Here is a 26,495-nt window from a genome sequence, read left to right on the forward strand (position 1 = left end):
AGTGCCAGGTCCTGCACTTGGGTCACAACAACCCCAGGCAATGCTACAGGCTGGGGGAGGAGTGGCTGGAGAGCTGTCTGGCAGGAAAGGACTTGGGGCTGTTGGTTGACAGCCGGCTGAACATGAGCCAGCAGTGTGCTCAGGTGGCCAAGAGGGCCAATGGCATCCTGGCCTGTATCAAGAATAGTGTGGCCAGCAGGACCAGGGAGGTGATGGTGCCCCTGTACTCAGCACTGGTGAGGCCGCCCCTCGAGTACTGTGTTCAGTTTTGGGCCCCTCACTACAAGAAGGACATCAAGGTGCTGGAGCGTGGCCAGAGGAGGGCAACGAAGTTGGTGAAGGGTCTAGAGCACATGTCTTCTGAAGAGCGGCTGGGATTGTTTAGTCTGGAGAAGAGGAGGCTGAGGGGTGACCTTCTTGCTCTCTACAACAGCCTGATAAGAGATTGTAGCGAGGTAGGGGTCAGTCTCTTCTCCCCAGGAACAAGCGATGGGACGAGAGGGAACAGCCTCAAGCTGCGCCAGGGCAGGTTTACGTTGGATATTAGGAAAAAATTCTTCACCGAAAGGGTGGTCAAGCATTGGAACAGGCTGCCCAGGGAAGTGGTTGAGTCTCCATCCCTGGAGGTATTTAAGGAACGGATAGATGTGGTGCTTGAAGACATGGTATAGATGGACTTGGCAGTGATAGGTTAATGGTTGGACTCGATGATCTTAAGGGTCTTTTCCAACCTTGATGATTCTATGGTTCTATGACTCTATGACGTGGCTTGGTGACCAAGTCAAGCCCTTGTCATGCCAGTCTGATCTTGCCTCTCTCCCTCCAGGGGCTCCCCGGAGTTTCTCTGCCCGTATTCTTGGCATGGTGTGGGCTGGCTTCGCTATGATCATTGTGGCTTCATACACTGCCAACCTGGCAGCCTTCCTGGTGTTAGACCGGCCTGAGGAGAGAATTACGGGCATCAACGACCCCCGGGTAATGACCCCTTGCTTGCTTTCCCCTTCCCTGTCCACGTCTGGGCAGAGAAGCAGGAGATGCCTCCAGTGGGTGTCTCCTGGCTCATATAATATGGCTTGTAGTACCTGGAGCCCTGCTTTAACATGGTTGTGGGTCTGTGCCAGGGGGCCGAGCCCCAGGTAGCTCTGCCTGGGGTTGTCGCTGGTGGGTCTGAGCCCCTGTGCTGGGTGGGAATGGACAGGCACAGGGATCAGCAAGGAAAACCTTGTCCAGAAATAGCACATACCCAGCCAAACTGCCTGCCAGTTCCTGGAGAGCCTGCACTAACCAACGAGGAAACGATTCATTATGTATGAGTTATAACTAATGAAATTGTCCCTGCGGTGCAGTCAATACTCTCAGCAGATACCAGCGTGCCTCAAACCCATTTCCTACTCTGGCAAGGACACAGCCACAGCTTATCAGCCCAGGCACGCAGGAATGTACCCCACAGCAGCACCGACCCACAGCATCCTGCACCCTCTGCCCATGGTACTGCCAGCCCCATGGTATCCACAGGCCTCCTGCATCCTCAGTGCCACGGTGTCCCTGTCCCATAACATCCCCTGCCCCACCACCATGGTCCCAGAGCATCCGCTGCCGATGGCATCCACTGCTCCATGGCACCTTCAGCTCCGCTGAGGAGATCAAGGTCTTCTCTGCGAAACAGGTCCCTGAAGGGGATGGGAAATTAGGAAACAGAGCTTTGGGGTGAGCCAGTTTGGTTGATGAAGGACAGAAGAAATAGGAACCCTGCCCTTGCCTTTCAGCTGCGCAACCCCTCTGATAAGTTCATCTATGCCACGGTGAAGCAGAGCTCGGTGGACATCTACTTCCGACGGCAGGTGGAGCTGAGCACCATGTACCGGCACATGGAGAAGCACAACTATGAGAGCGCTGCCGAAGCCATCCAGGCAGTGAGGGACAAGTGAGTGGGACCAGCACCTTGTCTGGCCATGCTGGGAAGAGTTTTGGGGGGCTGCAGTTTGATGGAGCAAGCAGGGCTGATGCAAACCTGGAGGGAGCTGCAGTCAAAACATGGCTTGATGGGGCTTGCCTAGTCCTAGTGCGTGCCAGCTCTCCGGATGGACAGCACAAGGTCTCCGTGGGGAGAGGCACACTCGGAGCCCTGGCCCTGGCCATGGCCTCCTTTTCTGGCCTCTGTGGTTGCTTCTGTGCAAGGCTGGGTGGCTTCAGATCCCATATAAACCCCTTGCACTCCTCAAAAAATTTGCCAAGTCTTTTGCCTCCCAGCAGCACATAGACAGACCCTGCTGGGAGGAGGGCGATGCTAATCAGTGTTTAAATTAGGACTGGGAGCACCCTCGCTGCTCCCATGGTGGCTGCAGACAAGCTGGGCTGCCCAGCCTTACCTCTCTGTCCTCTCCCGGTGTCCAGCAAGCTCCACGCCTTCATCTGGGACTCAGCGGTGCTGGAGTTTGAGGCCTCCCAGAAGTGTGACCTGGTGACGACGGGGGAGCTTTTCTTCCGCTCCGGCTTTGGGATTGGGATGCGCAAGGACAGCCCGTGGAAGCAGAACGTCTCCTTGGCCATCCTCAAGTCCGTACACGGCTCTCAGCATGTGGCTTGCCCCGAATGCTGCATGTCTTAGCACGCAAGTAGCCCCATGCCAGGCACTGCCACCCCAGCCCTCCAAACCCTCTGCAGGGACAGGGGCTCTGGGGGCTGCTGTGCCACCCCTGACCAAGGGGATGTGCCTGAGCGACTGGGGTGGGCACCCGCAGTCCCAGCTCCGGCTCGCAGGGCTGGGGGAGCAGCACAGAGCTGGTGGGAGGGCAGAGCAGAGCAGGGCAGGAGCAGGAACCATGGTTGGCTGCAGGAGCATAGGTGAAGCTGGCAGAGAGCAGCCCTGGGGCCATCCAGCACCCGGTCCCTGTGAGCAGGGCACGGGCTGCAGCAGCAGGCAGGGGTGCTGCCATTTCCCCACTTCTCCCCGCGAGCTCAGCCTGGCCGATAGCATTGCGCTGCCCTGGCTTGATCTTCCAGGGGTTTTTCTTTCAACTCTGGCTATTCCTGTTAGGCAGAGATATGTCAGGACCCCTGTTGAGTCCAACTAAGGCTTTTATACCAGCATGAGCCTGCAGCGTGGGGTGCCGCAAGTCAATCTGATATTATAGGTAAAAAGGGATTCCCTTGTATTAGTTTGGAAATGCCACACTCATTGCAGAGAGAGGAATGTGGTGATGGAGTAACAGGTAGCTGGGAAGCAGCGAGTGGAGGGAGGGGGACATGCAAGATTAATTTTACAAAGAGACAGGGTCAGAAGTCACCAGGGTGGCCCAAGATGTGGAGATGAAAGCCCTGAGAGAGAGGATGGGCAGGATGTGGAAGACACAGGCAGGACCCAGGGTAACATAGGGAGCCATGGGACCCCGTCTGTGGGATGGTTTTACTATGGGGATGGGTGGCAGTGGGACAGATGGGATTTGGGACAACAATGTGAGAAGCCCAGAGACACAGCAGGAGCCCTTGGTGTCCTCCTGGGAGAGGATGGGGAAGCCCAGGGCTACAGGTGGCCCAGGAAGGCGATGGGGATGTGCCAGAAACAAGAGGAAGGAAAGTGCAGGGGGATCCATGGTGGGACGTGTGCTCTGTGCCCACCTCCATCCCCACTAGCTGTTCAGGCAGAGACGGGCACTGCAGGGACATGGTTTTTTCCCTCCCAAACTGTCACACCAGGTCGTTGGGGAGTCCCAGCCCTCGCCGCGCATAGCAGGGGAGCCAGGCAGCAGTTATTCCCCTGCCCTGGTCTGGAGGGTGCTGGTGATCACCAGACAGGATTGGGGTCTGGCATTGCCTGAGCTCCCAAGTGGCCCTGGCAGGTGGGGGGATTGCGCAGGAGGGCACCGGGGACGTGGCTCCTGTCAGCTGCCTGCAGCCTCCCTCCGAGCACACTGTTCAAACCCTGCCTACGCCCGTCAGCTCCATCTCTCCCCGTGGGATCCAAGCTTACACATGGCTCTTTTTGGCAGCAGCCGGCCAGCTCTCTGGCTCTCAGCTACGGGGCAGTGGCACCAGGCGGCGGTGGACGCCTCCTCGCACCCGCTGCGCTGTGCACATGGCTCGTGGCAGCACTGGCTGTGCGCCGGGCAGTGTGCGAACACATGTGGTGTGGACACCCACTGCAGACACTCTAAACAAAACCGTACAAGCACATGCGTGTGCATACATACGCAGTCAGCCAGGCGTGCACACACACACACCCACCCCCCATCGGTTTGTGTGTTTGTAGGCTGCAGACAAGTGCAGAGTCCTAGGACGCAGGGCATGAAGGCACAGAGCATGTGCCCCAGCTGCTGGTCCCCAGTGACTACTCTGTCCTGTCTCCTTGTGTTTTCAGGTCCCACGAGAACGGCTTCATGGAGGATTTGGACAAGACTTGGGTGAGGTATCAGGAGTGTGATTCCCGTAGCAATGCCCCAGCAACACTCACCTTTGAAAATATGGCAGGTTTGTTCTGCAAACCTCTTTCTTCCTCTTCGCTGGGTAGCCTGCTTTCGCTCAAGACATTCTCCTCTCCGGGGCTCTCCTCTCGGGCCAAAGCTCTGCTTCTTCTGGGTTTGTGCTTTCCTAGCGCTGGGAGGCTGCTGTGTTGGGCTCCAATCCCACCTTGTCCGAAACAGCTCCGCGAAGCTTTCCCCACCTTCCCTGGGGTGGCTTTCTCATCGGTGGGGCTGTCCTGCTTTGAACATTGCTCCCCTCCCTCTGCTCTGGCCAAACTGCGGCTGTCACAGTGAAATCAGAGCTGTCGCCAAGGCAGAGAGAGGGGAGCAGCACCTCGGGGGAGGCGAGAGCGGCCGCGGAGGCGAGCGAGGACCCTGCTGCAGGAGGGAGCTGGCGGCGAGGGGCAGCCCCCCAGCCCTGAGGAGCGTGTCCCGGCTGGCCCTGGGCAGCGGGCAGGGGGCAGGAGGAGGATAATCAGTACAGAGGGAGTTTTTCTTGGTCCCTCTTTGCAAAGACTGAGAGTTCCCCCAGATGGGCTCTCCCTTTGCAGCGATGCCGTGCTGCTGGTCCTGCACCCAACCAATGTGGCGATGCGGGATGAGGGGTGTCCGATGGGACCCCGTCCTCACTGGCACCGCGGGCCAGGGCAGAAGCACCCAGAGAGGGGGCACTTTGCTCCTTCTTCTCAAGACACCACTGCCAAAATGTCAGCCCTGAGGGTTGCAGCTGGCCGAGGACAGCACCGAGAGCTCTGTGCATGGCTGTCCCTCCCGATGAGCCAAACAGGACTGCCAGAGCGGAGTTTCTGGTGCAAACGACCCTACAGCCCCAGGGGATGGGGTCTGCCCTGGTGCTCAGTGCAGCACCCAGCACGCCGTGCCTGCCCCAGCATCGCTACAGCACAGCCGGTGCCCTGTGCCCGACCGACAGGAGCTTGCACAAACATCCAGCACCCCGTCACCTTTCAGCCCGTCACCGTGGGTGCCCAACCTGCAGCGCCTGCCCTACTCTGCGGGGTTCCCCTCCCCAGCCCCTCCAGGACTGCGGGGAGATGGCGGGGGGCCGGGGGTCCCTGGGTTGGCAGATGCTCCTGTTGCTGAGCGTGATACAGAGGAAATGAAGTGTCATGGTGCAATTTCCATTGCCCCCTGTAACTTTCCTGCTTATTTCAGGTGTGTTTATGCTGGTGGCTGGAGGTATTGTTGCCGGGATATTTTTAATATTCATAGAAATAGCTTACAAAAGGCATAAGGACGCGCGGAGGAAGCAGATGCAGCTGGCGTTTGCGGCCGTTAATGTGTGGAGGAAAAACCTGCAGGTAGGACAAATCGTTTTTAGAGCAAATCTCCAACAGGTGCGTTTTCCATTCCTTCACCAAATCAGTGAATGCAGAACTGTGGATTAGCATGGGGCCCTCTGTCTCCCACCCCACACCCCAGTAACTCCAGCCGGGCATTACTGGGCGCCTAGCGAGCTATAGGGCCCCTGCCGTGTCCCCGGGAGCTGCCCTTGGCCATTGCTGTCTCTCCCGGGAGGCGTTGTGCACAGCTCGAACCGGGACAGAGACCTGGCCCAAATGCCCCCAGTGGTGCTCGGGACGGGGACTTTGCTCTGCTGGGGACCATGTGCCGGAGCCACATCTTGCCCTGGCCAAGCAAGTGGTGCCGGCGTTGCTCCCTTTGCAGGTGCCCTGCCCTGCTGCCCGGCTCCGGCCGTGCTCACCAGCAGACAGGAGGGTTAAACCGCTGCCGCTGAGCATCCCTGCCCGGTGGTGAGGTGGGGAAATGCTCCAGGGACGGTTTCCATCACCTCCCTGCCCACTCCCCAGGGGTGTGGTAGCCCTTGTTACCCAGGACCGACTCCAAAAAGAGGTGGTGCGTGCTCTTGTCATTTGGAGACAAGGACATCTCCCCACATGGGAGCCAGCAGTGCTGGTGTTACCTGTCCATGCCAAGGGTCCCCCTGGTCCCTTCCGTGGGGCCATTGCTCTCCCTGGCTTCTCCCACCCCTGAAACACCTCTGTGCTGCTCAGGCAGGGGAGTCCGGGAGGGTCAGTGGTGCCTGGCAGTGACACTGAGCCGTGGGCACGTCCGTGGGCCACCAGCCTCACGCTTCCCTTACCCCATTGCTTTTGGGGATGAGACCCACGGTGCCCCTGAACCCCAGTTTAGGGCAGCTGGAGGCTCTCTCTGAATTACCCAGGCTGCTTTTCTTCCTTGGGGAAGCAAACCGGCGTTCAAAGAGCAAGAGATCCTTTAGGCAACTAAAGGAGACTGCCGGTTGCAGCAGAGCCAGTGAATGAAAGAGAGAGAAGGAGGCTCGGGGACCCCAAAATGAGCCCGGAGCGGTGGCCCTGCGGGAGCAGCGCTGGCTGGGGTGTGCGGGTGGGCTGCCCGGGTGGAGGCGACCTGCCCGAGAGCAGCGAGGGGAAGGACGAGGCCGGGCTGCTGTATCCTGAGAGCTCGCTGGGTTCAGTTCACTGATTAAGAGTCTCGGAAAAGCCATTTCTCTATTTTTTTCTTTTTTTCTTTTTTTTTTTTTCCTTTGCTTCCAAAAAGCAGCAGCACCGAGGGGGTTAAGGCTGCTGGGACAGAGCACACTAGTCGCACTGCCATTTTTCACTTGCCAACCTTCTAGAAAATACTGCACTGGGTCCTTGGGCAGAGTCTGTGGGACTGTGAGCAAAGCATGCTGCCCTGTGGGGGTAAACAGCCTCATGGTAAAGAGCCGTTTGACATTGTAAGACTTTTCCACAGGAGGAAACGTCAGAGCACTAGTATCTGGTACATTGCTAGAAGGTAGGCAAGTGGAAAGATTTATTTGTTAAAACAAACAAACAAAAATAATGGTTTTTGGGATCACAGTTTTGCCATGGCTATTTCCTGAGATGCCATGGAAGAAAAAGACATTTCATTCCATTCATCTTGCTTTCCTTTCCGTTTGTGCATGTCCGCAAAAGAGAGAACTGAGAAGGAGGAGCAAATGTATCCCCGAGCATGCTCTACGCACCAGCGGGATACATTTTGGTTACCCCCGTGCGGTAGCAGAGCCAGACCTGGTCACTCCGTCCCCCGTCGGAAAGGTCACACTCATTGGCACGAAAGCAATTGGGGAGGAATCGTTCTCAGCGCCCGCCGCAGAGCGCGGCCGGTCCCCACGGCTCGCTGCCCCCGCACCATGGCGGCTGGTGCTCCCAGCCTGCGCTAACCAGGTCCGACTCGCTAACACCAATGGCTACATTTTTCAGTTCTGTTTCTCTTTGAGTTCATCCCGACCCGATGACATCATAGCGCTAACGCTTTGCCTCCTCCCTTTCTTTTCCTTTATTTTTTTTCCTTTTCTTTTTCTTACAGTTTCCTTCTTTTTTTTAACCTGTTTTACTTTGGAAAAAAAAACAAACACCACCACCACCAACAACCACGTTCGGCTTTGCACAACTGCGTCATTTAAATTTTTGAATACATTTTTTTACAGAATATTCATACAATGACTTCTCTTTCAATGCAGTCCTCTCTCTCTCTTGTGGCACTAGGATTCAGCCTCAGAAAAGACCCTGAGCAATTTTTTTTTTTTTAGTGCTAGGTGCAGCATCTCACCTCTCGGTCTGGCCAGGCTAGCGGTGGAAGCGAGGGGCAGGGCGCCAGGCAGAGCATCCCCAGGAAGCGAGGTCAGCTGTGCCGGCCTGGACGCAGACACCCAGGAGAGCAGGGCTACTCCCCAGAGGGTTTCCAGCGCTCCAGATGCGAGGCCGGCCCCGTAGCTGTAGCAGTGTGGCGGCCGTGCTGGAGCCGTGGGTCACGGAGGCCCTTGGAGGACTGGGAGTGACAGGACACCTCCAGTAGCTTTCTCACCTAAATGAAGGACATGACACGGGGCAGTATTCAAATAGATTTAGCGTTTCCAACAGCACACTAGAGATCTAATCACTTATACATATTCATTTTAGGATAGAAAAAGTGGTAGAGCAGAACCTGACCCTAAAAAGAAAGCCACTTTTAGGTCCATCACCTCCACCCTGGCCTCCAGCTTCAAGAGACGTAGGTCCTCCAAGGATACGGTAAGAGGAAGAAGAACAATTCTGCCCTCTCTCTTTCTCTCTCTTTCTCTCTTCTGCCATCCCATCGACTGCCACACACCCATCCCGAAGCTGCCAGTGTACATGCATAGCTCATGTTCGTCACCAGTCAGTCAGTCAGTCAGTGAGTCAGTCATCCCGTGTACCTGAAAGGATGCTGGGATCCTGGAGGGCAGGCAGGAGGTGGCTTGGAGTCCTGTGATGAGTTGGGAGATGCAACCGAGTTTTTGTTTTGTTTTTTGTTTTCTTTTTGCCTGGATGATTTCTGATGTTCCTCTCTGTGCTTCGCTCACCTTACTGGTGCTGACCTCTTGAAACAGATGACTTTTTTTTTTTTTTTTTCTGTTCCTGAGTGTTCCTGTACCTGTTTGTCATTGTATGCCTAAAAACAATCACCCCGATTTAATTTGGGCACCGTGTCACCTCACCGAGAGCCATGCGTGTCACATTCTCTACATGTGATTTTTGTTTGTGACGATTAGCATTCGGGACGTAGTCCTCAGCACAGGAGTGACAGCTGTCTCTGGTTATCGTCATCAGTAACGCAGCTCTAGAAAAGAGACGCAAAGGCTTGAAAGAGGAGGTTGTTAAAGACCCAACCTTGGTTCAAACTTGTGCTTTCCGCCTCGGAGTAAAACTGCTCTCACGTAACCAGAGAAAATTTCCAAATTGCTTCCTCTAAAGCCAGCTGTTTCCAAATGTGCAAACGTGTCTGCTCGTGCTGGAGCTTCAGACACTCTTCAGCGTCAGGTTGGGCTGTTGGTCTGTCGGACTGAGCCGGTGTCCCTCTGCATGTTGCCGTCTGTTGTATGACACTCTGCACTGTGGCTACTCTGTTGTCTCGTGTGGCAGCGGCTGCTGCGTTTTGCTGCCCGACCTCCCAGCGCGACGGGCTTGCCGAAATCGCCTCCCCGGGGCGACCGGCGGGTTTCTGCCCAGGGTTGCTCAGAACAGGCTCCCCACCAGGCTGCCCAAGGCGCGAGGCACGACGGGGACGGGGGGACGGCGGCAGCGTGGGGAGATGCGGCCCCCCGCGGTGGGGTGGCCCAACCCCGGCCGCAGGCTCGGGGCGCCTCGGGGAGCAGCATGCGATACCACAGGGGGTCTCGGGGCCACGGCTCTGTATGCGAAATGGAGGCGGCTGCCTTTGACACCAATGCAGGCTCCATCCCAAGAAGCTCCTGGAGCACCCCTGGGACACGGCCCCAGGGACAGTTGAGCCCTCGGCCGGGCTCGGCTGCCACTGTCTCACACAAAGTGCTCCTCTCGCTGTCACCTTGAAGCCTGGCAGGCATGGAGAGGGGGACCTACGCTCTCCCCACTCATCCCCCATGAGCCATGGGGAAGACGGGCATCCCTGTCATCTCCTGTGCTTCCTCCATGATCCCTGGGTGGCACTTGTCCCAGTGATGCCCCCATGTCTGAGGTCCCCCCTCCCCACTGCTGCCCCCCCGAGCAGCTCTGCAGGAAGGTTGCAGTTGTGTCTTGGTGGCCTGAGCCCCGACCGGGGGACAGAAGACAGAGATGGGGTGGGTGGTGCAGGGGGGAGAAGGTGGGAAGAGCGAGGAGGAGGAGGGACAGGTGGGACGCACAGAAAAAAGGGGAGAAAAAATTGCAGAAAGATCTGCTGGGGGGGACCCTCAGCATGTCCTGAGTAGACCCCCGTGTTTTGTTGTGTTTGAACCACTCCACGGTTAGGAAACCAAGGGGTCCTGTCCTGGGAGAGCAGGAGCATCACGGTGCAGTGGGCACCTGGGGGGACCGGTGCCCACGGTAGGCAGAGGAGAGGGGGAGAACCCAGGAACAATGGGGCAGCTGGTGCGTGGCACCCCCGGTACCTCCCACATCGCTCCCTCTTCAGGGAAGCATCCTGGGCCTGATCCTGCTCCATGGTGTGGCACCCACCCTATGCCACACCACTCCACAGCGCTCTCTGTCCCGGGGTAGGAGCACCCCAATGCCCTGAGCTGACCAGGTCCAGGGGCCACCTGCACCATGGAGCCGTGCTCTCCCCTTCCCTCGCCCGATGGGGACCAGCGCGGCATGGGGCTCCTCGTGCATTGGGTCCCAGCCATGCTCTTCTTGGCATGTTGCTCACAGGCGAGTTGTGGAGGGAGATGGCCCCACTCATCCCAGAAGTGTCCCCTGCTTTGGGGGCAACCGCATCTGCGAGGCAGCTATGGGCAATGATGCCCCGCTGCCTGGGAGCCTGTCTCAGTCTTCTGCCTGCCATGAGGCGACGTGGCCAGGGTCCCAGGACACATTCCCCAGGGAACAAGTCTAGCTGGGTCAAGAACAGGCTAGTGGGGCCAACATCCAAGCCAACACAACCAAGACGGAGGCTAGCAGGTCCAAGGTCTGGCTATTGCAGGAGGCCCGTGGTGGAGCGAGCTTTGTCGTGATGTTGGGCAGACCTGCTGGTTGCTCTGTGGGGTGAGCGGCCAGCAGGAGGGTGCTGCCACCAGCTCATGTCACAGCCTGCCATTTGGTGCCCTCCACTTCCATGCAGCAGCCCTGTCTCAGAGACCCCAATGCCCTCCTGCTGTGGAAGGCCCCATGAGTACGTAGCATGCTGGGACACGTTGCCTGGGGTCCTTGTAAAGACAAGAAAGCAGCGAGGCGCTCTGTTTCATGATGCTCGGCAGAGCCGCGGGCCCACACCAGGTCTTAGATGGGCAAGGCTTGAGAGCCCATGGGGCTGGAAGGCCAAGCTGACCCCAGCCCCATGGGCTCTCCTGGCTAGCGAGTGAAAGACGCAAACCTGGTGGCCTTGCTTCTTTCCTTTTCGTTGTCGGGAGTTTTAAAAATGGATTCTGCTCTGCAGCCCTGCAGAATGGTCCCTCAGGAGTGCCAGAGAGACAGGCTGGCACCATGGAGCCAAGACAGCCCTGGGAAGCTACCACCCCACTCTGAACGTCCTAGCGCCCACCATCACCCGAGCTGCACAGCCTCTCCGCGGCACATCATCCCCACCGCCCCAGGAGGAGATGCATGTGTTCCCCATAGGCAGCTCCTGCAACTCGAATAGCACTCGCAGAGCTGACGTACTGCCATCCATCGCAGCCACCCACGATACTGCAACCCCACAGAAGCCATGTGAGACGCATAAACCACACAGACACCTTCCGAGCCGGCACATTTCGTACAGACACGTAACGAGATGCACAGGTCCCTTAGCCCCCCCACCGCAGCCGTCATCAGCCCCCGCAGAGTCACACTGCCAGCCCGCGGGCGTCCCCCCCAGACACAGCATGACACACGTCCCACGTCACCACCAAGCGAGGGCCCGGCGCTGCGAGGCGATGCTCGCCCTGCAGCCATGGGGATGGTGCCAGAGCTGGTCGAGAACTGAGGGGGTTCATGGAAAAGGTCACCTTTTCAGTGAAGGATCAGCCGTTCCAAAGCCAAACGCTTCTTGGCTGAAAAAGAATGTAGTTTTTGGCCCAAAAGAACCACAAGTAGGTCAAAGACAACTATTTTTTTTTTTTAAAGGAAAGTTGACATTTTCTACAGCAAGATCACATTTAGCTGGAATCCTAATTTTTAATTGAAAAAAAAAAACCAACAAAAATTCTTCCAGAAAACCTTCCACCAGCCAGGGACTACCATATGAGCCCAGATTAGGTTGAAGTCATTTTTAAAGACATATTAAGTTCTTGTCTATATTTTCTTCCTGGTTGTCATTTAAAGTTTTTGGTGCCTTCACTTCACTTCCATACCTTAACATGTTTGAGTCTCTTCTACGGTTAATATTGATTAATTTCTTGGCTTTATAATGTTTGGTTTGGGGATAATTGCACCATCCCTGTAACATAATTTACCCTAAATTACTGATATGTGCTTCTAGCATTAGTTCTACTTTAACATAGTTTTGATATGACAGTTTTCTTGCTTTTTTTTCTTTTCCTTTTTTTTTTTTTATTTTTATTATTAAAAATTGCATGCATGAACTCTACACAAAACAAGTAAATGAGAATGTTACCCTGTGATAACTCTGTGATTGGAGGAGATATGCTTTCAAATCAAAAGCCATGCTCTTGTATTTTAATTTTTCTGGCCAGATTCCCCACTTTGCTTGGTTATTTTAGCGTTTCCCACCCCCAGAGCTGTGCAGAGAGGCCAGAACGCCCCAGCCTGCCCTGCTAGACCTCCAGCTTTCCACCACAGCAGCCACACGTACACGTGCACCGAGGCACACGCACACACACACGCACACACCGCTTTTTCCCTCCCCGCTTGCTTCAGGCAGGGTATTTAACAAAGGACCTTTCTTCTGCCCGTTCCTTTTTGTATCTCAAGTTCCTCCTTCTTCTCCACCAGTGAGTCACCCAGCCTCTCCCCGTTCCCAGTCGTCTCTCCTCCCTGCGGGAATCAAGCCCCATCCCACAAGCGCATGACTCCCAGCCATTTTGCTACGGAAAGGAAAGATTGCATTTAGCCGGAATCCTAATTTTTCACAAGGAGGAAGCGGCTGCACCCATTTTTGGGAGAGAGGGGCGTTTTTTGGTGGACTGATGAATAGCCACAAAAAGTTCCCCCCAGGGCAACTTGAGGATCGCCTCGGCTGTTCTCTGTGCAAACGGGTGACGGCCGAGGTGTTGCCACTTAGCAAAGCAAGGCCGCAGCAAGGAATTTCTCGGAGGCTCTGTTTTAATATTAGCTAGTCCCCTAAATGAAAGAATGATCCCATGAGATGCTCCCTGGGTGTCAACATGTCCCCAGCACGTGTGCCCGAGAGACGGGAGCATGCTGGCTCCCGCCCCTGCCCCAGCAGCTCCCCACAGAGGGCTCCTGGTGAAGCACAAAACTGGACAGAGCAGGGCAGCCCCGAGGACCCCACGCAACGCTTGGGGGGACCCCAGACCCCGTGGCAGGAGGCAGGGTGTAGAGCCATGCAGGGTAGCCACAGTGCCAGAGCTGCCAGCAGCACCGCGGGGGCCACAGTCACCACTGACCAACGCAAGACGGGTAAAATCCCATCACAGAGGAGCCCCCCGGGAGCCCAGCAAGATGGCAGCGCTCCTGGGTAGCGTGGTGCAAGGGCTGGGCAAACGTCACTGGAGAGGGTCCGCGCTGCAGCACGAGACCCACCGAGACCCTTTCCTGCCCCAGCACCAATTTAGGTCCCCAGACAGCAGCGCAAGATGCTCCGTGCCACCCTCTCTCACAGCAGGGCTGGACAGGGCTTCCAGTTCAGGGTTTGGAGTTAGGAGAGTGGAACTGGGAGAGGAAGGGTGTGTGGAAGGAGGAAGGGAGAAAATAACTGCCCAGATGTAAATCCCTGCCTGGGGAGGAAGGACTTTTTTTTTTTTCTTGCCTGTTGAAGGGTATTTCTGCTCTCCCCATTTGCTTGCCGGTGGGACTGTGGCTAGGGAGGTCTCTCCCAGGGAGCGTTTGCCAAGCTCCCCCATCTGCAAGGAGCACAGAACCCCAAATCCAGGCCGCATCCCCAACACAGGCTGTATTTTCACACTAGCAATTCATGCTACAGTTTATTGCAAGTCAACCACACCACACATCTTCTCACCTGCATGAAAGGATAGTCAAAGCAGAGTCATTCAAGCAAGGAGGTGAAACGCCCTGGCCTCAAAGCACAGCTTGATCTGGCACCAGAGATGCCGAAACCCAGCCAGACCCTCCAAACACAGGTTCAGCAGTGGGCTGGGCTGATGAGTCACAGGCTTTGTCTTGTAGCTCTCCCAGAGCAGAGAGGGGCTCGCTCAGCAGGCGACGCGGCTGCCGCGCTCTGCAGAAGCTGCGCCGCGCTCCTGGGCGTCCTCCCTGCCCAGCTGTAGGGTGCTTGGAGAGTGTCTGCACCGACCTCTGCACAAGCTTGGATTGCACTGGGAAGGGGACCTCAGCCAGCAGCAGGTTTTGGGCCGTTGCATCACCCCCAAGAGATAACCTGTAGGGACACATGGGATGTAAGTAGAGGGGGGGGCAAGTACCAGAACTGCCTAACACTTCTTTCTCCTTGTCTGTGTATTTGTGTGTTGCAGCAATATCATCCCACCGACATCACCGGCCAGCTCAACCTCTCCGACCCCTCAGTCAGCACTGTGGTGTGACCTTCTCCCCGAGGGCCATCAGTCCTTGCCCAACACAGTAGGAAGGCACAGCCAGGACTGCCTTTCAAGGGACACTGATGGGTTCTTCTGGGTGAGATGGGAGGAAAGCATCCTTCATCCATACACAGTGACTTCATTGTATATCTCCCTCCCTTCCTAGGCCTGCTGCCATGCTCGTGCCCCAGAATGCACGGCAGAACCAGGACACGGTTTGGACTTCAGTGTACAGAGATTATTGCTTCCAACCAGTGCTGTTGATAATCAGTATTGCCACTGACCGGCTATGTGCAAGGGCAAAGGACTTCGAAAGGCACATGGTGCCTGCTCTCCCACGGGAGTGTGGAAGAGCTGGTGCCAGACTACAAAAATGTGCTTCACTTTGCAGGCTTCTCAGCACACGCACGGCCCATCAGACCTGTGCTCCACGTCTCCCACCATCCCGGAGGGCTCCAGTGCGACGTGCTCGTGGTCCCGAGAGGCTGGAGCAGCAGGCGTGGTTTGGCAGGCTGGGCACATGTTCCTGCTGTACTTCTGCAGCAAGGGCTGGAAGATGTGTGCTCTGCTCCTCACAGGGGTGAACCCCCTGCTCCTCCCTCCCATCAGCCCGTGGCTATGACTTGGCTCCTGTGCACGGTCTGTTTGTAGCAGGAGTGCTCCCAGCCCTGCAGCCCACGCTCCTGGGCTAAACGTGGAACTCTGGAGCTCATAACATGCTGTCAGCCAAGATCCTGGCTCCCTACCTCTCCTGCACAGAAGACATCCCGAGGACCTGGCCATGGCCAGCATGTAGCTCTCACACCATGGCTCTCCTGGCCAGGAACATCTCTATGGGGAATGGCTCTGGATGGTTGCATCGACCTTTAGCCAAGCTTCACACTGCCTCAGCACCAGCAATGCAAGGAGAGATGCTGCTGGCCGGTCGTGGCTTGCTGTGTGCTGCGGCGTCTGCAGCGGCCACCCAGCCTGCCTGCAGTGTCAGGGCACCTCAGCAGGCACCGGCAGCTTCCCTGCCGCACTCACCTGCAGTTCAAGCTTGCCAGCAGCTCCCATGGCAGCCCTGACGCCCCAGCTGACGTGGCTGCATCTGCTTGAACCTGGAGACATGGAAACCACATCCCAGTTCAGGAGAAGGGAACCAAATAACCCAGGCTGACGCCGGTCCTCCTCACACCTTCCTCCCCTCAAGCATACGTGCCCATGTGTCAGCACCCCTGAGCACCCTCCCTGTGGGCGCTGTGGGCGGGTACAGAGACACCAGCGTCGGGGAAGCATCTGGCACCAGCCAGGCTGGTGATGAGCAGCTACAGCACGGGCACAGGCAACATCGCATCCCACCTCCTGCAAAGGCAGAAAACCCACCTGCAACGTGGTACCAAGCCCCAGCGACATGAACGGCCTTCTCCTTGCCCCAGCCGAGCAGATGGGGCTTCCCCTGAGGGTCGGCAGCCTTTGCAGGCAGGATTTGCAGACGGCAGCTGAGGTCTTTAAGCATCGTCCCACTGACTGCAGTGGCTCCATCAAGTTCATCTCGCTCCAGCTGAGAAATTGGACCCATTCTACTTTATACGTCAATGTAACATTAATACCAAGTTTTTGCAAGAGCTCAGTAAAGTCTAGACTGGAACATGAAGTGGTTTATTCCAGTGCCGTGTGCCTCTTTCTGTCTCTGCCTTCTGGCAGAGCTGGCAGGGAGCCCTGTGCTGAATCAGAGCCTCACCCAGCACTGCTGCAGGGTTTCCAAGCAGTAAAAGTTGGAGGGATGGGGAGGGACGGAGAAGCCAGCAGGGAGAAAGGCCAGGAGCTTCAGGGAAGAGTGGGAAGGAAGGGGCATCACCATTCCGGGCTGCCAGGCTGATGAACAGCCTGAACAGCCAGTTTGGGGGGACAGGCCTGGCAGCAGGGGGATGGGAACAGTCTGAAACTGTCCAAATGCCAGCACCGTGCCAGCTGGCTCTCACCCACCTCCATCCAGGGGAAAAGAGTCCCCTGCCACTGCTGTGTTCCCCGGCTCCTGGGAGCCAGCGTGGAGCATTGCCTGTGGGGCTGGCCTTTGGGAACAGAGGACCAGGGGATGAAGGGATGAAGGCATCTGGGGAAATCCCCACACATCAGCCCATCTGTAGGGAGGTGTCCCAAGGGATTTCCAAAACAGGGAGACAGCTTCCCTGGGCTGAACTGAAGCAACGTCACTCATCCACAGCATGCTCCCCATGTGCTGAGACTACCAGCCTGACCTCCGTTGGGGTCTCAGCCTCAGGACCATCTGGAAAGAGGAGCGTGGCTCAGGTGGCCATGCAGGATGACAAGCGAGGTCTTAGCTCCAAATAGGAAGCCCAGGGCTTCTCAGGAAGGACTGAGTGCTGTCACTAGAGAGGGTCTGGGAGAGCTGGGATTGCTCCTGGGAAAGGCGCCATGCAAGGGGCTGGTCCTGGCAGAGGTCCTGCAGCCGTCCTGGGTGCAGGGCTGGTAGCACTGGAGGAGCTGCTGCTTTCACCAGCTCCCCACAGCCCCCACAGCCCTTGCTGGGGAGAGGCACCGCAGGAGGAGCCGAGTGGGAATCGAGCAGTGTGGCAGCATGCTGGGTTGGTTTCTCTCTTGAAAATAAAAATGGGAGCAAGCCACAGCTGAGGTGACATTTGGTTTATTCTCTGCATGATTTATTTAACCCTTACCAAGAGCTTGCCAAAGGATGCATTGACCCCTGCCACATCCCTGGCTTGTCCCACAGCTCCTGCATGGGCAAGAGATTGAGCAAACAGGGGGAGGCTGGTGGCCACAGTCATGTCATTGTGGCTCTTACTGCCTTGCAATGGGTAAGAACTCATGCCAGAAAGGGCTGTTGCTCCTCATTGCGAGATGCTTTTGTCACCCCAGCTTGTGCTTTCCTCTGGAGCAGAGCTCCAGTTCCTTCCAGGCCACCTCCCAGTGCACTCACCAAGCATTTCCATGCAATGCCGGAGAGAAGCATTTCTGCAGGGAAGAGCAGGAGGTGGCAGGGCAGGGAGATGCAGGGGCAGCCCTAGCCCCTATTTGTGGGCAATGGGAGGTGAGGCAGCAACAAGGGCTTTTTTGCAAACCTACATGGGCTTTTTTGTCCCCACTCCCATCACTGAGCTAATCCTAGACCTTGGCTTTGGATGAGCTTTAGCCTAGGGGAAAAGCTGTTGGGGGAGGAACCACTGTGCAGCCTCACCCAGCCTTTGGCAGCCCCTTTGCTGAGCCCCATCGGTGGGAGCTCAAGGCTTTATCTCTTTCCAGCCCTCACCCTAAACCTCAGCCTCACCCTAGGTCTTGGTTGTTGGCTGAGCCTTCTCAGCACCAGCAGCCCTGTCTCAAGGAAAAAAACTGTCAAAAGAAACATTTTGCAACCTGCCCTGTCCTTGGGCAGCCCATGGAGGGGTCTGGGACTTTCTGAAAGTCTCAGGGAGGCTCTGGAGTGCCCCAAAAGCACCCAGAGATCTTCAGGTGCACCAAAATGCACACGGAGAGCTCTGCGGCACACCAAAAGGCAAACCAATGCCTGTCAGGACACAAAAAGCTAAACAGATGGTATCTGGATGCATGAAAAGCCAAGCCAAGGGTTCTTGAGGGCAGGGAAAGGCACGCTGAGGCTGCTGGGGTCACTGAATGGCAAATGGGGAGTGTTGGGGGCACCAAAAGGCCCAAGGAGGGCTTTGGGGCAAACTGAAAGGCACGCAGAGGCTCTGGGGCTGCACCGAAAGGCAAATGGAGATTCCTGGGGTGCACTGAAAGGCACCCAGAGGAATATGGTGTGTCCTGAGATGCACACAGGGGCTCCCAGGATGCACCAAAAGGCACACGGAGGCATACGGTGCAGCCCCAAATGCACACTGGGGCCCCTGGGCAGCAGAAGGAGCAGGACAGGGTGAGCTGGAGGAGAAGGATCACGTGGCCCCCCTGGGAAGGGGATGTGCAGGTCTGAGGGTGGCCTGGGGGAGCCTCCCAAAACACTGAGAGCATCTGTGGTCAGACTGTGCCCTGCAGCGGGGCTGAGCTGGAGGCTGCTCCCCCCGGCAATGGGGCAGAGGGAGCTTGGCATCGTCTCGGGGGACTCTGGGAGGAGGAAGAAAAGTGATTTCCAGGAACAGAGGATCCTCTTACTGGTCCACAGGGAAATGTTTGCAACAGCGGAGTGCAGACACCTGGAGAAGGGCATGGAGCACAGCCCGCCTGGAGCTAAAGCCTGGTCACCCTGCCCCGGCGTCCCTTGCAGATGCGAGGTCTCCTCTGGAAGCGAGATGCCCTGCGCAGGTTGTGGTAAACGACTATGATGGAGCCCATGAAGGTGCAGTAGAAGATGCTGACCATGAAGGAGAAGGGTCCAATGATCAAGAAGACAATGTATTGCTGGGCAGACAGTGAGATCTCCTGGCATTGCCTGAAGGACTCATTCCCGAAGGCCATGATTGGATACTTGTTCAGCTGCTCTGGGACTCTGCACAGGAGCAAACTCTTCTCTGGAAGAGAAAAGCAGTGCTGATGGGCACACTGGGCAGCTGGGACAAGGCAGGTTTCAAGGACAGAGGGGATAGCAGGTCTGCATATGACAGGCAGGACCAGGGCAGGAGGACAGAGGCCAGGTTGACCAAGATAGCCAGGGCAGGGTACAAAGAAGGGGAGCAGTGGGGGTTCAAGGCTCATCTACGTCCTGTGCCCTGGGGAGTGGGACAGGATGGGGAGGTGGGCGCAGTGCTGGAGAGGGCACTGGAAAATGGGTTTGGGGCAGGATAGGACGGAGCAGGATGGTAGATGGGGCAGGCAAGGTGGTGGGCCTGGTTCCCAGGGGACAGGGATGGGGAGCAGCGTGCAGCCAGCCTGGAGATGCCACAGAAGGTCCCAGCCAGCAGGAATGACAGGCGCGCACCTGAGCTGGAAGCAAGCAGGAGTGGGTGGCAGCAGAGGGAGAGACCTTGCTGGCAGAGCTCTCTCTTGCCGAGATTCATGGGGGAAGAAATGCAGGATCAGACCCATGTTCATGAAGGCACTGGGGAAGGGGCTGAAGGCACTGAGCCCTGGTCAAGTCAGCGGTGATGCCCACCCTGACACACAGGCTCACCTTGCCCCCTCAGGTGCCCATTGCCCAGCTCGCCTCGCCCTCACTGTGGCGGGATTGGTGCCACTGCTGAGGACAGCACTGGGTGCCCATCGCTGGACCATTGCCCAGCCCTCCTCTGCAGGCAATCCCTGCTGGTGACCAAGCGTGGGCACCAGGGATCAGACTCAGGGATGCATCCACCCAAGCAAACACAGGAGCTGCCATGGCCTGGGCACGGGTCCTGGGGAACCTCGCCGTACCCCCACAGGCACCGACCACATGAGCCCACGACCAGCTGGCAGCCAGGGTACTGGGTCCTGCCTCAGCCCCAACGGGGTGACCAGCCATCGTGGAGTGGGTGGGGGGCTTGGGGACACGGTCCTCCGGGCACTCACCTTGCACTTTTTCGCTGTTGTGGCTGAGCCAGTGCCAGAGGGGCCAGATGCTGCAGCTGCACACCCAGGGGTTGTCCTGCAGGAAGAGGGCTTGGAGCTGGGGCAGGGCGTGCAGCACCCCAGGCTCCAGCTCCCCCAGCCTGTTGTTGCCCAGGTTGAGCATGGCCAGGCTGGTGAGGGGCAGGAAGGTTTCGGGCGTCAGCACAGTTAGGTAGTTGTTGCTGAGGTCCAGCTCCTGCAGCGCCCCGAGCCCCACCAGCGCCCGGCTGTGGATCAGCTCCAGGCGGTTGTGGGGCAGGCTGAGCAGCAGCAGCCCCGGCAGGGCAGGGAAGGAGTGCGGCCCCAGCACAGTGATGAAGTTGTAGCCGAGCCACAGGGTGCTGGTGTTGGCCGGCAGGCTCTGCGGCACCTCGCGGAGGGCATGCTGGCTGCAGTCCACCTCCCCCGAGGAGCAGCGGCAGGCGGCGGGGCAGGCTGGCGAGGGCAGCGGGCACAGGAGAAGCAGGCAGGCCAGCACGGTGCTGGGGCCCCTCCAGCAGCCCATGGCTGCCCACCGAGGCGGTGAGGGCTCCTTGACCTCCGGTGCCAGGATTTTCCCACAGATAGGATCCCTAGTGCCTGTCGGCTTGCCCAGCCACCCGTCCCTGCCTGGCACCCTTGAGTGAGCCCAGCAGTGCCAAGCAGAGGTGCCAGGCAGTGCCTGGCTGCAAGGGGAGCGGGTGGACGTGCTCGGCTCCCTGCAGCTGTACGCATTCCCCCTCTCACCACCCACCGCCTGCAAACCCGGAACGGGCTGCGCTCCCGGCCTCAGTTTTCCTTGGGGTGGAGCGGCACTTCTTTCAGCAAATATTTTTGCAGTGATGCCTACGCTGGCAAGGTGTGGAGCCGTGCCCTCGTCCCTCCCTCTGCCAGGCACTGCTCCAGCCAGGTAAGCAGCCAGCTCTGTGCGGTCTGGGATTAACTTCTTGTGTGTGCTGCAGGCTGGAGAGCTGGAAAAAAGCAAAGCCAGACCCATCTCTTGGCCTCCATCCTCCCCATGGGGCATCCCCCATGGGTGTGCTGCCTCACCAGCCCTGTAGAGAGGGGTGTATGGACCCAGGACCCCCGTATCTGGCTGCAGTGGGACAAAGCTTAAGTCATATCATCAGCAGGTCTAACCCCATCTTCTGTGCTGGCTCACCATGCCCAGAGGTCCTCACTGGGGAGCTTTGCTGGGAGCCATGGGCCACCCCGCTGAGCCCAGCCCTTGGCCAGGCTCTCTTTGCCCCTGGCAGGAGACCACAAGCCATGCCAAAATGAGGAGGGTTGGGATGTGAGTCCCATGGGTCACCCTCCTCCTCCCCAGCAGGATCACTCGTCTGTGTGCATACTGGGGGACACCCAGCAGCACCCGGGAAAGGTGAGCTCACTGGTCTGCTGCTGCCCAAAACTTGTTTACCCTCACCCCAGCATGGCAGTGCCGGTTGAAGAGGGCTCAAAGTCTGCCTCCACCCTGTTTACACGTGCTCCGGTTTCAAAGCTGCCTGAAGCCCCGCAGCAGAAGGCTGGAGAGGAGAGATGTCACCTCCCAGCGCTCACCACCCCTGGCAGGGCTCAGTGGACACCGGGGTCCAAGGGACATGACCGGTAGCACCTCAACCCACCCGCAGCCCAGCACGGGGGCCTGGGACAGAGACATTGTCCTCCACTCACACCCTTGCAGCTCCTGTCCCATTTGGGACCCCAGTGGTCACGGTCATGGAGGAATCCCTGGCACCTCTGCCCCACAGCCAAAGGGCTGGAAGGGCAGCAAGGCAGCGCGTGCCTGCACCCCAGGCCAGGACCAGAGTGTTCCCAAATCTGGGGCAGAAGCAGCAGGCAGGCGGTTTATTAATAGCATCCAGAGGAGCTTTGGTTTGTTTATCTATCCTGCAGCAAACTCGGTTTGCTGCATTAATCCCCATCTGGAAATAATTCAGAGGAATCCTCCAGCCCAGCCCAGCCCTGAAGCAGGGCACAAACCCGCAGCCACGTGGAGCTGCAGCACCAGCTCGTCCCGCCTGCAGCTGCAGGCTATATGGGGACCCGAATTTTTAGGGAGCCCTGTCCCAAAATGCTCTTCCTTGCCAGGGGTTACATTGCCTGCTGCCTGCAGCCACCTGGGATCAGGTGAGAAGTGCAAAATTCATTGGAAAAAAAAAAAAAAACAACTATTAAAAGCAAGGCCATTTCCAGCTTTTGTCCTCAGAGAGCCCAGGAGGCTGCGAACCCACCTCAGCTCCTCCGCCAGCCCCTCACTGCCAGCCTGCTGCTACCCCCATGGCACGTGGCAAGAGAGATGTCCCCAGTGTCCTGCCTGCCGGGGACACTGGCCAAGCACAGGGCTGGTGCTGGTTGTGCCTGGCCCCGCTCCTGTTTTGCATGCATTGGCTGCACCCCACTGCAGTCGCAGGCTGGTGACCCTTCGGGGCCCTGAACCCCAGCAGAGCCACCACTGTCCCATCACGCACACTGCCAGTGCGCGGCAGAGCGTGGGTCCCTGTCACTGCCCCCCTCTCTGGAAGCGGGGACCCAGCACTCTGCAGGAAGAGCCCAGGTCCCCGTCCCCAGCCAGGGCTGCACCCAGCAGTGCCCTGCTCCCCGCTGCAATGCCTCCTCCTGCGGTTTCGGGCTCCATGTGGAACAGCACAGCCTGTCCCCAGGGCCAGCGCCAGGACAGGCTGCTCCGAGCATCCGCTCTGCCAGGACAACTCAGGGGGCCAGTGCTGACCGATGGAGGAGTTCCCCGAGGCATGGGGCTCAACACCAGCCCTGCTCTGGCCAAGGGGTGTAAATCAGGGTGCCCAGCCAGCGCACCAAGACCCGTCCCACAATGAAGTAATGGAGGGGCAGATATAACCTCCTTCGGAGACCAGCCACTGGCTGGGAGCAGTGGGGACACGAGGAGAGGAGCACTGCAAGGGCCAAGCTTCACAGCTTGGTTCTGGTGCTGGGGGGATGCAGTGGAGCAGGGGTGGGAGCACAGAGGCAAGGACCTGGGGCTGGGGGCGGGGAGCCATGGGTCTTTGTCACCATCCACTGTTGGAAAGCTGGGACCAAGGTGCCAGGCGGAGCAGAGAGCCCTGCCGGCACCATTGTATGGAGCCGTGCCCGGGGTGGGATGGGCCAGACTCTTCCCACCACCCACCGTGGAGTAATTGGGGAGAAATTAAGATAGAGGGGAAGGTGCTTTAGGATTCTGTGTTAGTTTTTATCCCATCCTTGAAGGCTTTAATTTGTTGCATGTTTCCATGTAATTAAAGATCCGAGGCAGGCAGATGCCCACCCCATGGAGGCCCTGAACAACACCACGCTTCTGCTGTGCCCCCTGGGCACCTCTGCCCTGGGACATCCCTGGTGGCACTGCTCGCCCGGCTGGAGCTCCCCAGGTTGGGGGCTGCTGGGAACAACTCAGCTCTAACTTTTTATGGCAAGTGACACCAAGTGGCAGAATTGTGCATGGGCACTGTGTGTGGTGTGAGTGCTGTGCATGGGGTGGGTGCTGTGCACAGGGTGGGTGCTGTGCATGGGGTGGGTGCTGTGCACGGGGTGGGTGCTGTGCACAGTGTGGTGGACAGGGTGGGTGCTGTGCATGGGGTGGGCACTGGACTCCTCCACCTGCAGCCCTGGCACCCAGAACAGGGGAGAGCCAAGCATCAGGAGTGCCCAGGGGCCACAAGATCACTGCTGGCCCCAGGGAGGGGTCCCCTGCTGAGCCGCGAGGGGCGGCCAGTGGTGCCTGATGCTGGGATATTGCAAGAGCTCACAAACCACATGGAAAACAGATGCAGAAAATGGGCTCTGAGGAAGAGCCACAAGAGCTGCCCAGGCAACCCCAAGCCCTGCCCAAGAACTGTATTAATATCACCCTGCTGCACCCCAGTCCTCCCCATTTGGCCTCTGTTAAACCCACACCCGTCTGTTTGGGCTCTCGTCCTTGCACCCCCAGTTTGGAGTCAGGCAGGGAAAGCCGTGCAAAGACATGATCTGGAAAAACAGCGGAGGGGCTTCTGTACAGGCTGCACGCAGGTGTGCAGGCAGGGAGGCTGGGAGAGGGTCAGGCAGGAAAACCAAACCTGGCACAAGCCATGGAGCACAAGGCCAAGCAGGAGCTCCCGTGGGCTCGGTCATCCTCGATTTCAACTGTTCAGCTACCCCAATGCCCAAATATCTCATGCAAATGGCCAACAGAGCAAACACTTAAAGGACAGCAATCCGGCAGGGCGGGTAATTTCTCCCCGTCATGCCCCCACCGCAGGCAGGGCTACCCCAAGGCTTACCAACAAATACAACCAAGACATGCAGCCCAGCAGGGCCAACAGAGGCAGAGGTTTAATAGGCACGAAGCTTTCAGGGTACTGGACACGCTCCCCGGAGCATCGCTGTGTCACTGAGCTGTGCCAGATTCCTGTGTCCCCTGTCTGGGAGATGCTCGGTGGATGTGTCCCTGCTGCAAAGCCACGTGCATGGAAAAGCCAGGCATCAGCAAGCCCTGCACCAGGGACCAGGGGACATCTGTGATGGCTGGACAAGGTTTCTGAGTTGTCAGAGGGGTGGGTGGGCAGGATGAAGGGGTGGGGGCATCCTCATGCCCCCCTGTTGCACCCCAAATGCCGGCAGGATGGACAGCAAGCCCTGAGCAAGCTGAAGCCCTTCCCAGGCTGCCAGCACAACTACAGTCCATACATGGGTCTGGGGCATGGCGTGGGGTCCCCAAAAATGGTCTCAGGCTGTGCCCCAGGAGCTCAGCTGCCCATGCACCGCCAGCAGCCCCCTCCTCCCACTCAGCTCTCGAAGGCCGCTGTCACCCCACAGCACAGGCACAGCCGGCAGCAGCCGCGTCGGGGGAACGGCGCCGGGGGCACCGCGTCTTGGCACAGCCCCGCCGGCTGCTGGGTGACCACCTTCTCTTTGCACAAACCCTTGGTGGCCGAGTCGGGCTGGGACCTGCCGGCCACCCGGGGATGCTCCTTGTCAGCCTTGACGGCGAGAAAGGTGGCCAAGTCGAGGTCGAGCATGGCGACGCCGCCACGCGGCGTGGGTGTATTTTGGCGGCACTGCGGGCAGGGGATCCAGCGCTGCTCGTTGGCAACAGAGTCGAGGCGTTTCAGGCAGGCTTGGCAGAAGGTATGGCCACAGTAGAGCCGACGTGGCAGCCGGCTGCACAGGTCATAGGAGGAGTAGCAGATGATGCACTCAACCCGCTGGCTGCCCCGGCTTGGGGTGCGCGAGTGCGCCCCGACACCCGGTGCTGCGTCCTCTGCCTGGGGGCTGCTGCTGGCCTGGGACATGCTGGGGAGGGGAGGGTGAGAGGAGCTGTCAGACCCATGGCCAGGGGGTGGGATGCCACCTCTGAGTGCATCTGATGCATGGGAGATTGGGGGATGAGTCCCACATGGTGGGTTCCCAGGGGCATCTGGCTCCCTGCCCAACATCCCTGCCTGCTGCCTGCCCGCCCTGTCGACAGCCCTGCCAAGAAAAGCAGGATCATGCCACTACGGATGGTTCTGCCTGCATCCAAGGGGATATGTTTTCCCTGGTGCCACCCCTGCCGGGACCTCTGCCATGTCCTGTGGGGGATCGGGGCTGGCTGGACATCAGCAGCCTGCCCGGGCTCTGGGGTGGTGGGGAAGGTGGGGTGGGCAGGAGCGTGTGGTGGGGTTGGCAGGGGAGCAGCGCCCAGAGGACCAGGCTGTGCCACCGCCCCGCTCCTCGCCAGCCCCGGGCTGTGCCAGGCCGCCGTGGCACAGCTGTCAGCAGCAGGGGACAGGCACGCAGGCTGACAGGGAGGAGCTGAGGGGTCCAGCCTCATCTTAAGGAGGGTCTGATACCCACCAGCATATTTGCAAACCTCTCCTGGAGGCCACCGAGACCCCACTCTATGGGTGACCTCAAGCATTTTGATACACACGGGCATCCCTCCCCTCCTCCCCTGTCCCCCATCCCTACCTGTCCTGAGAAGCTCCCCCCAGGCCCTCAGGGGAGGTGGCAGAAGGGCTGTGCCGTCCCAGGGGGCCGCAGCCGTCTCATGGGGAGCATGGGGGGCCCGAGCGGCCAGCAGCTCCCCAGCCAGGTCCCAGCAGCTGCTGGTGGCTGTGGCAGTGGGAAGGGGCTCACCTTTCAGGGACAGGCATGCTATCGGATCTGCTGCTGGGAAGCCAAGCCTGGGAGATTGAGTTACAAGCACCAGGATAACAAAGACCTCTGAAATCTAAGCCCCAGGAGCAGTCATTAACTGTCCATCTCTGCTTCATTAGCTGAAGAAACTGTCCCTGTGAGGCCAAGGAGCTCTGGGCTTCACCGTGGGCGGAGAGGGCTTGGACATCGGCTGTACCTGGGCAGCAGTGGCAGTCTTCCACATCCTCAGCCACTCCCCATGGCCAGGAACATCTGGGCAGATGTTGGCCAGCAGAGACACCCCA

General features: G+C 58.3%; 3 protein-coding genes across 6 annotated transcripts in view; 1 reads left to right on the forward strand and 2 right to left on the reverse strand.

Moving 5' to 3' along the window:
• The window catches only part of GRIN1 (glutamate ionotropic receptor NMDA type subunit 1), a gene marked incomplete at both ends in the record, with an annotated part of 39,735 nt that extends 25,131 nt beyond the window's left edge, over nucleotides 1-14,604 (forward strand). For 2 of the 4 annotated variants that reach the window (XM_082327300.1, XM_082327301.1), the window contains 6 exons: nucleotides 827-975; nucleotides 1,767-1,924; nucleotides 2,395-2,556; nucleotides 4,358-4,467; nucleotides 5,634-5,779; nucleotides 14,536-14,604. In XM_082327300.1, coding sequence (XP_082183426.1) covers nucleotides 827-975; nucleotides 1,767-1,924; nucleotides 2,395-2,556; nucleotides 4,358-4,467; nucleotides 5,634-5,779; nucleotides 14,536-14,604 — 794 coding nt within the window. Of the gene's footprint in view, nucleotides 1-826; nucleotides 976-1,766; nucleotides 1,925-2,394; nucleotides 2,557-4,357; nucleotides 4,468-5,633; nucleotides 5,780-8,407; nucleotides 8,519-11,360; nucleotides 11,565-14,535 lie in introns of those variants that run through there. The other 2 variants (XM_082327299.1, XM_082327298.1) reach the window with 2 other exon arrangements.
• Nucleotides 14,605-18,801: 4,197 nt separating this feature from the next.
• On the reverse strand, nucleotides 18,802-20,599 carry LRRC26 (leucine rich repeat containing 26; the record flags this gene model as incomplete). The annotated part of the gene is made up of 2 exons (XM_082327878.1): nucleotides 18,802-19,082; nucleotides 20,056-20,599. 2 exons carry the CDS (start codon nucleotides 20,597-20,599, stop codon nucleotides 18,802-18,804), a joined length of 825 nt encoding a protein of 274 aa, XP_082184004.1.
• Nucleotides 20,600-24,857: 4,258 nt separating this feature from the next.
• Nucleotides 24,858-25,364, reverse strand: RNF224 (ring finger protein 224; the record flags this gene model as incomplete). Its single annotated transcript, XM_082327136.1, has 1 exon — nucleotides 24,858-25,364. One exon carries the CDS (start codon nucleotides 25,362-25,364, stop codon nucleotides 24,858-24,860), a length of 507 nt encoding a protein of 168 aa, XP_082183262.1.
• Between the last annotated feature and the right edge of the window lie 1,131 nt (nucleotides 25,365-26,495).

This window comes from Platalea leucorodia (genome assembly GCF_965183815.1).
Source record: "Platalea leucorodia genome assembly, chromosome: 15".
Classification (NCBI taxonomy): domain Eukaryota; kingdom Metazoa; phylum Chordata; class Aves; order Pelecaniformes; family Threskiornithidae; genus Platalea; species Platalea leucorodia.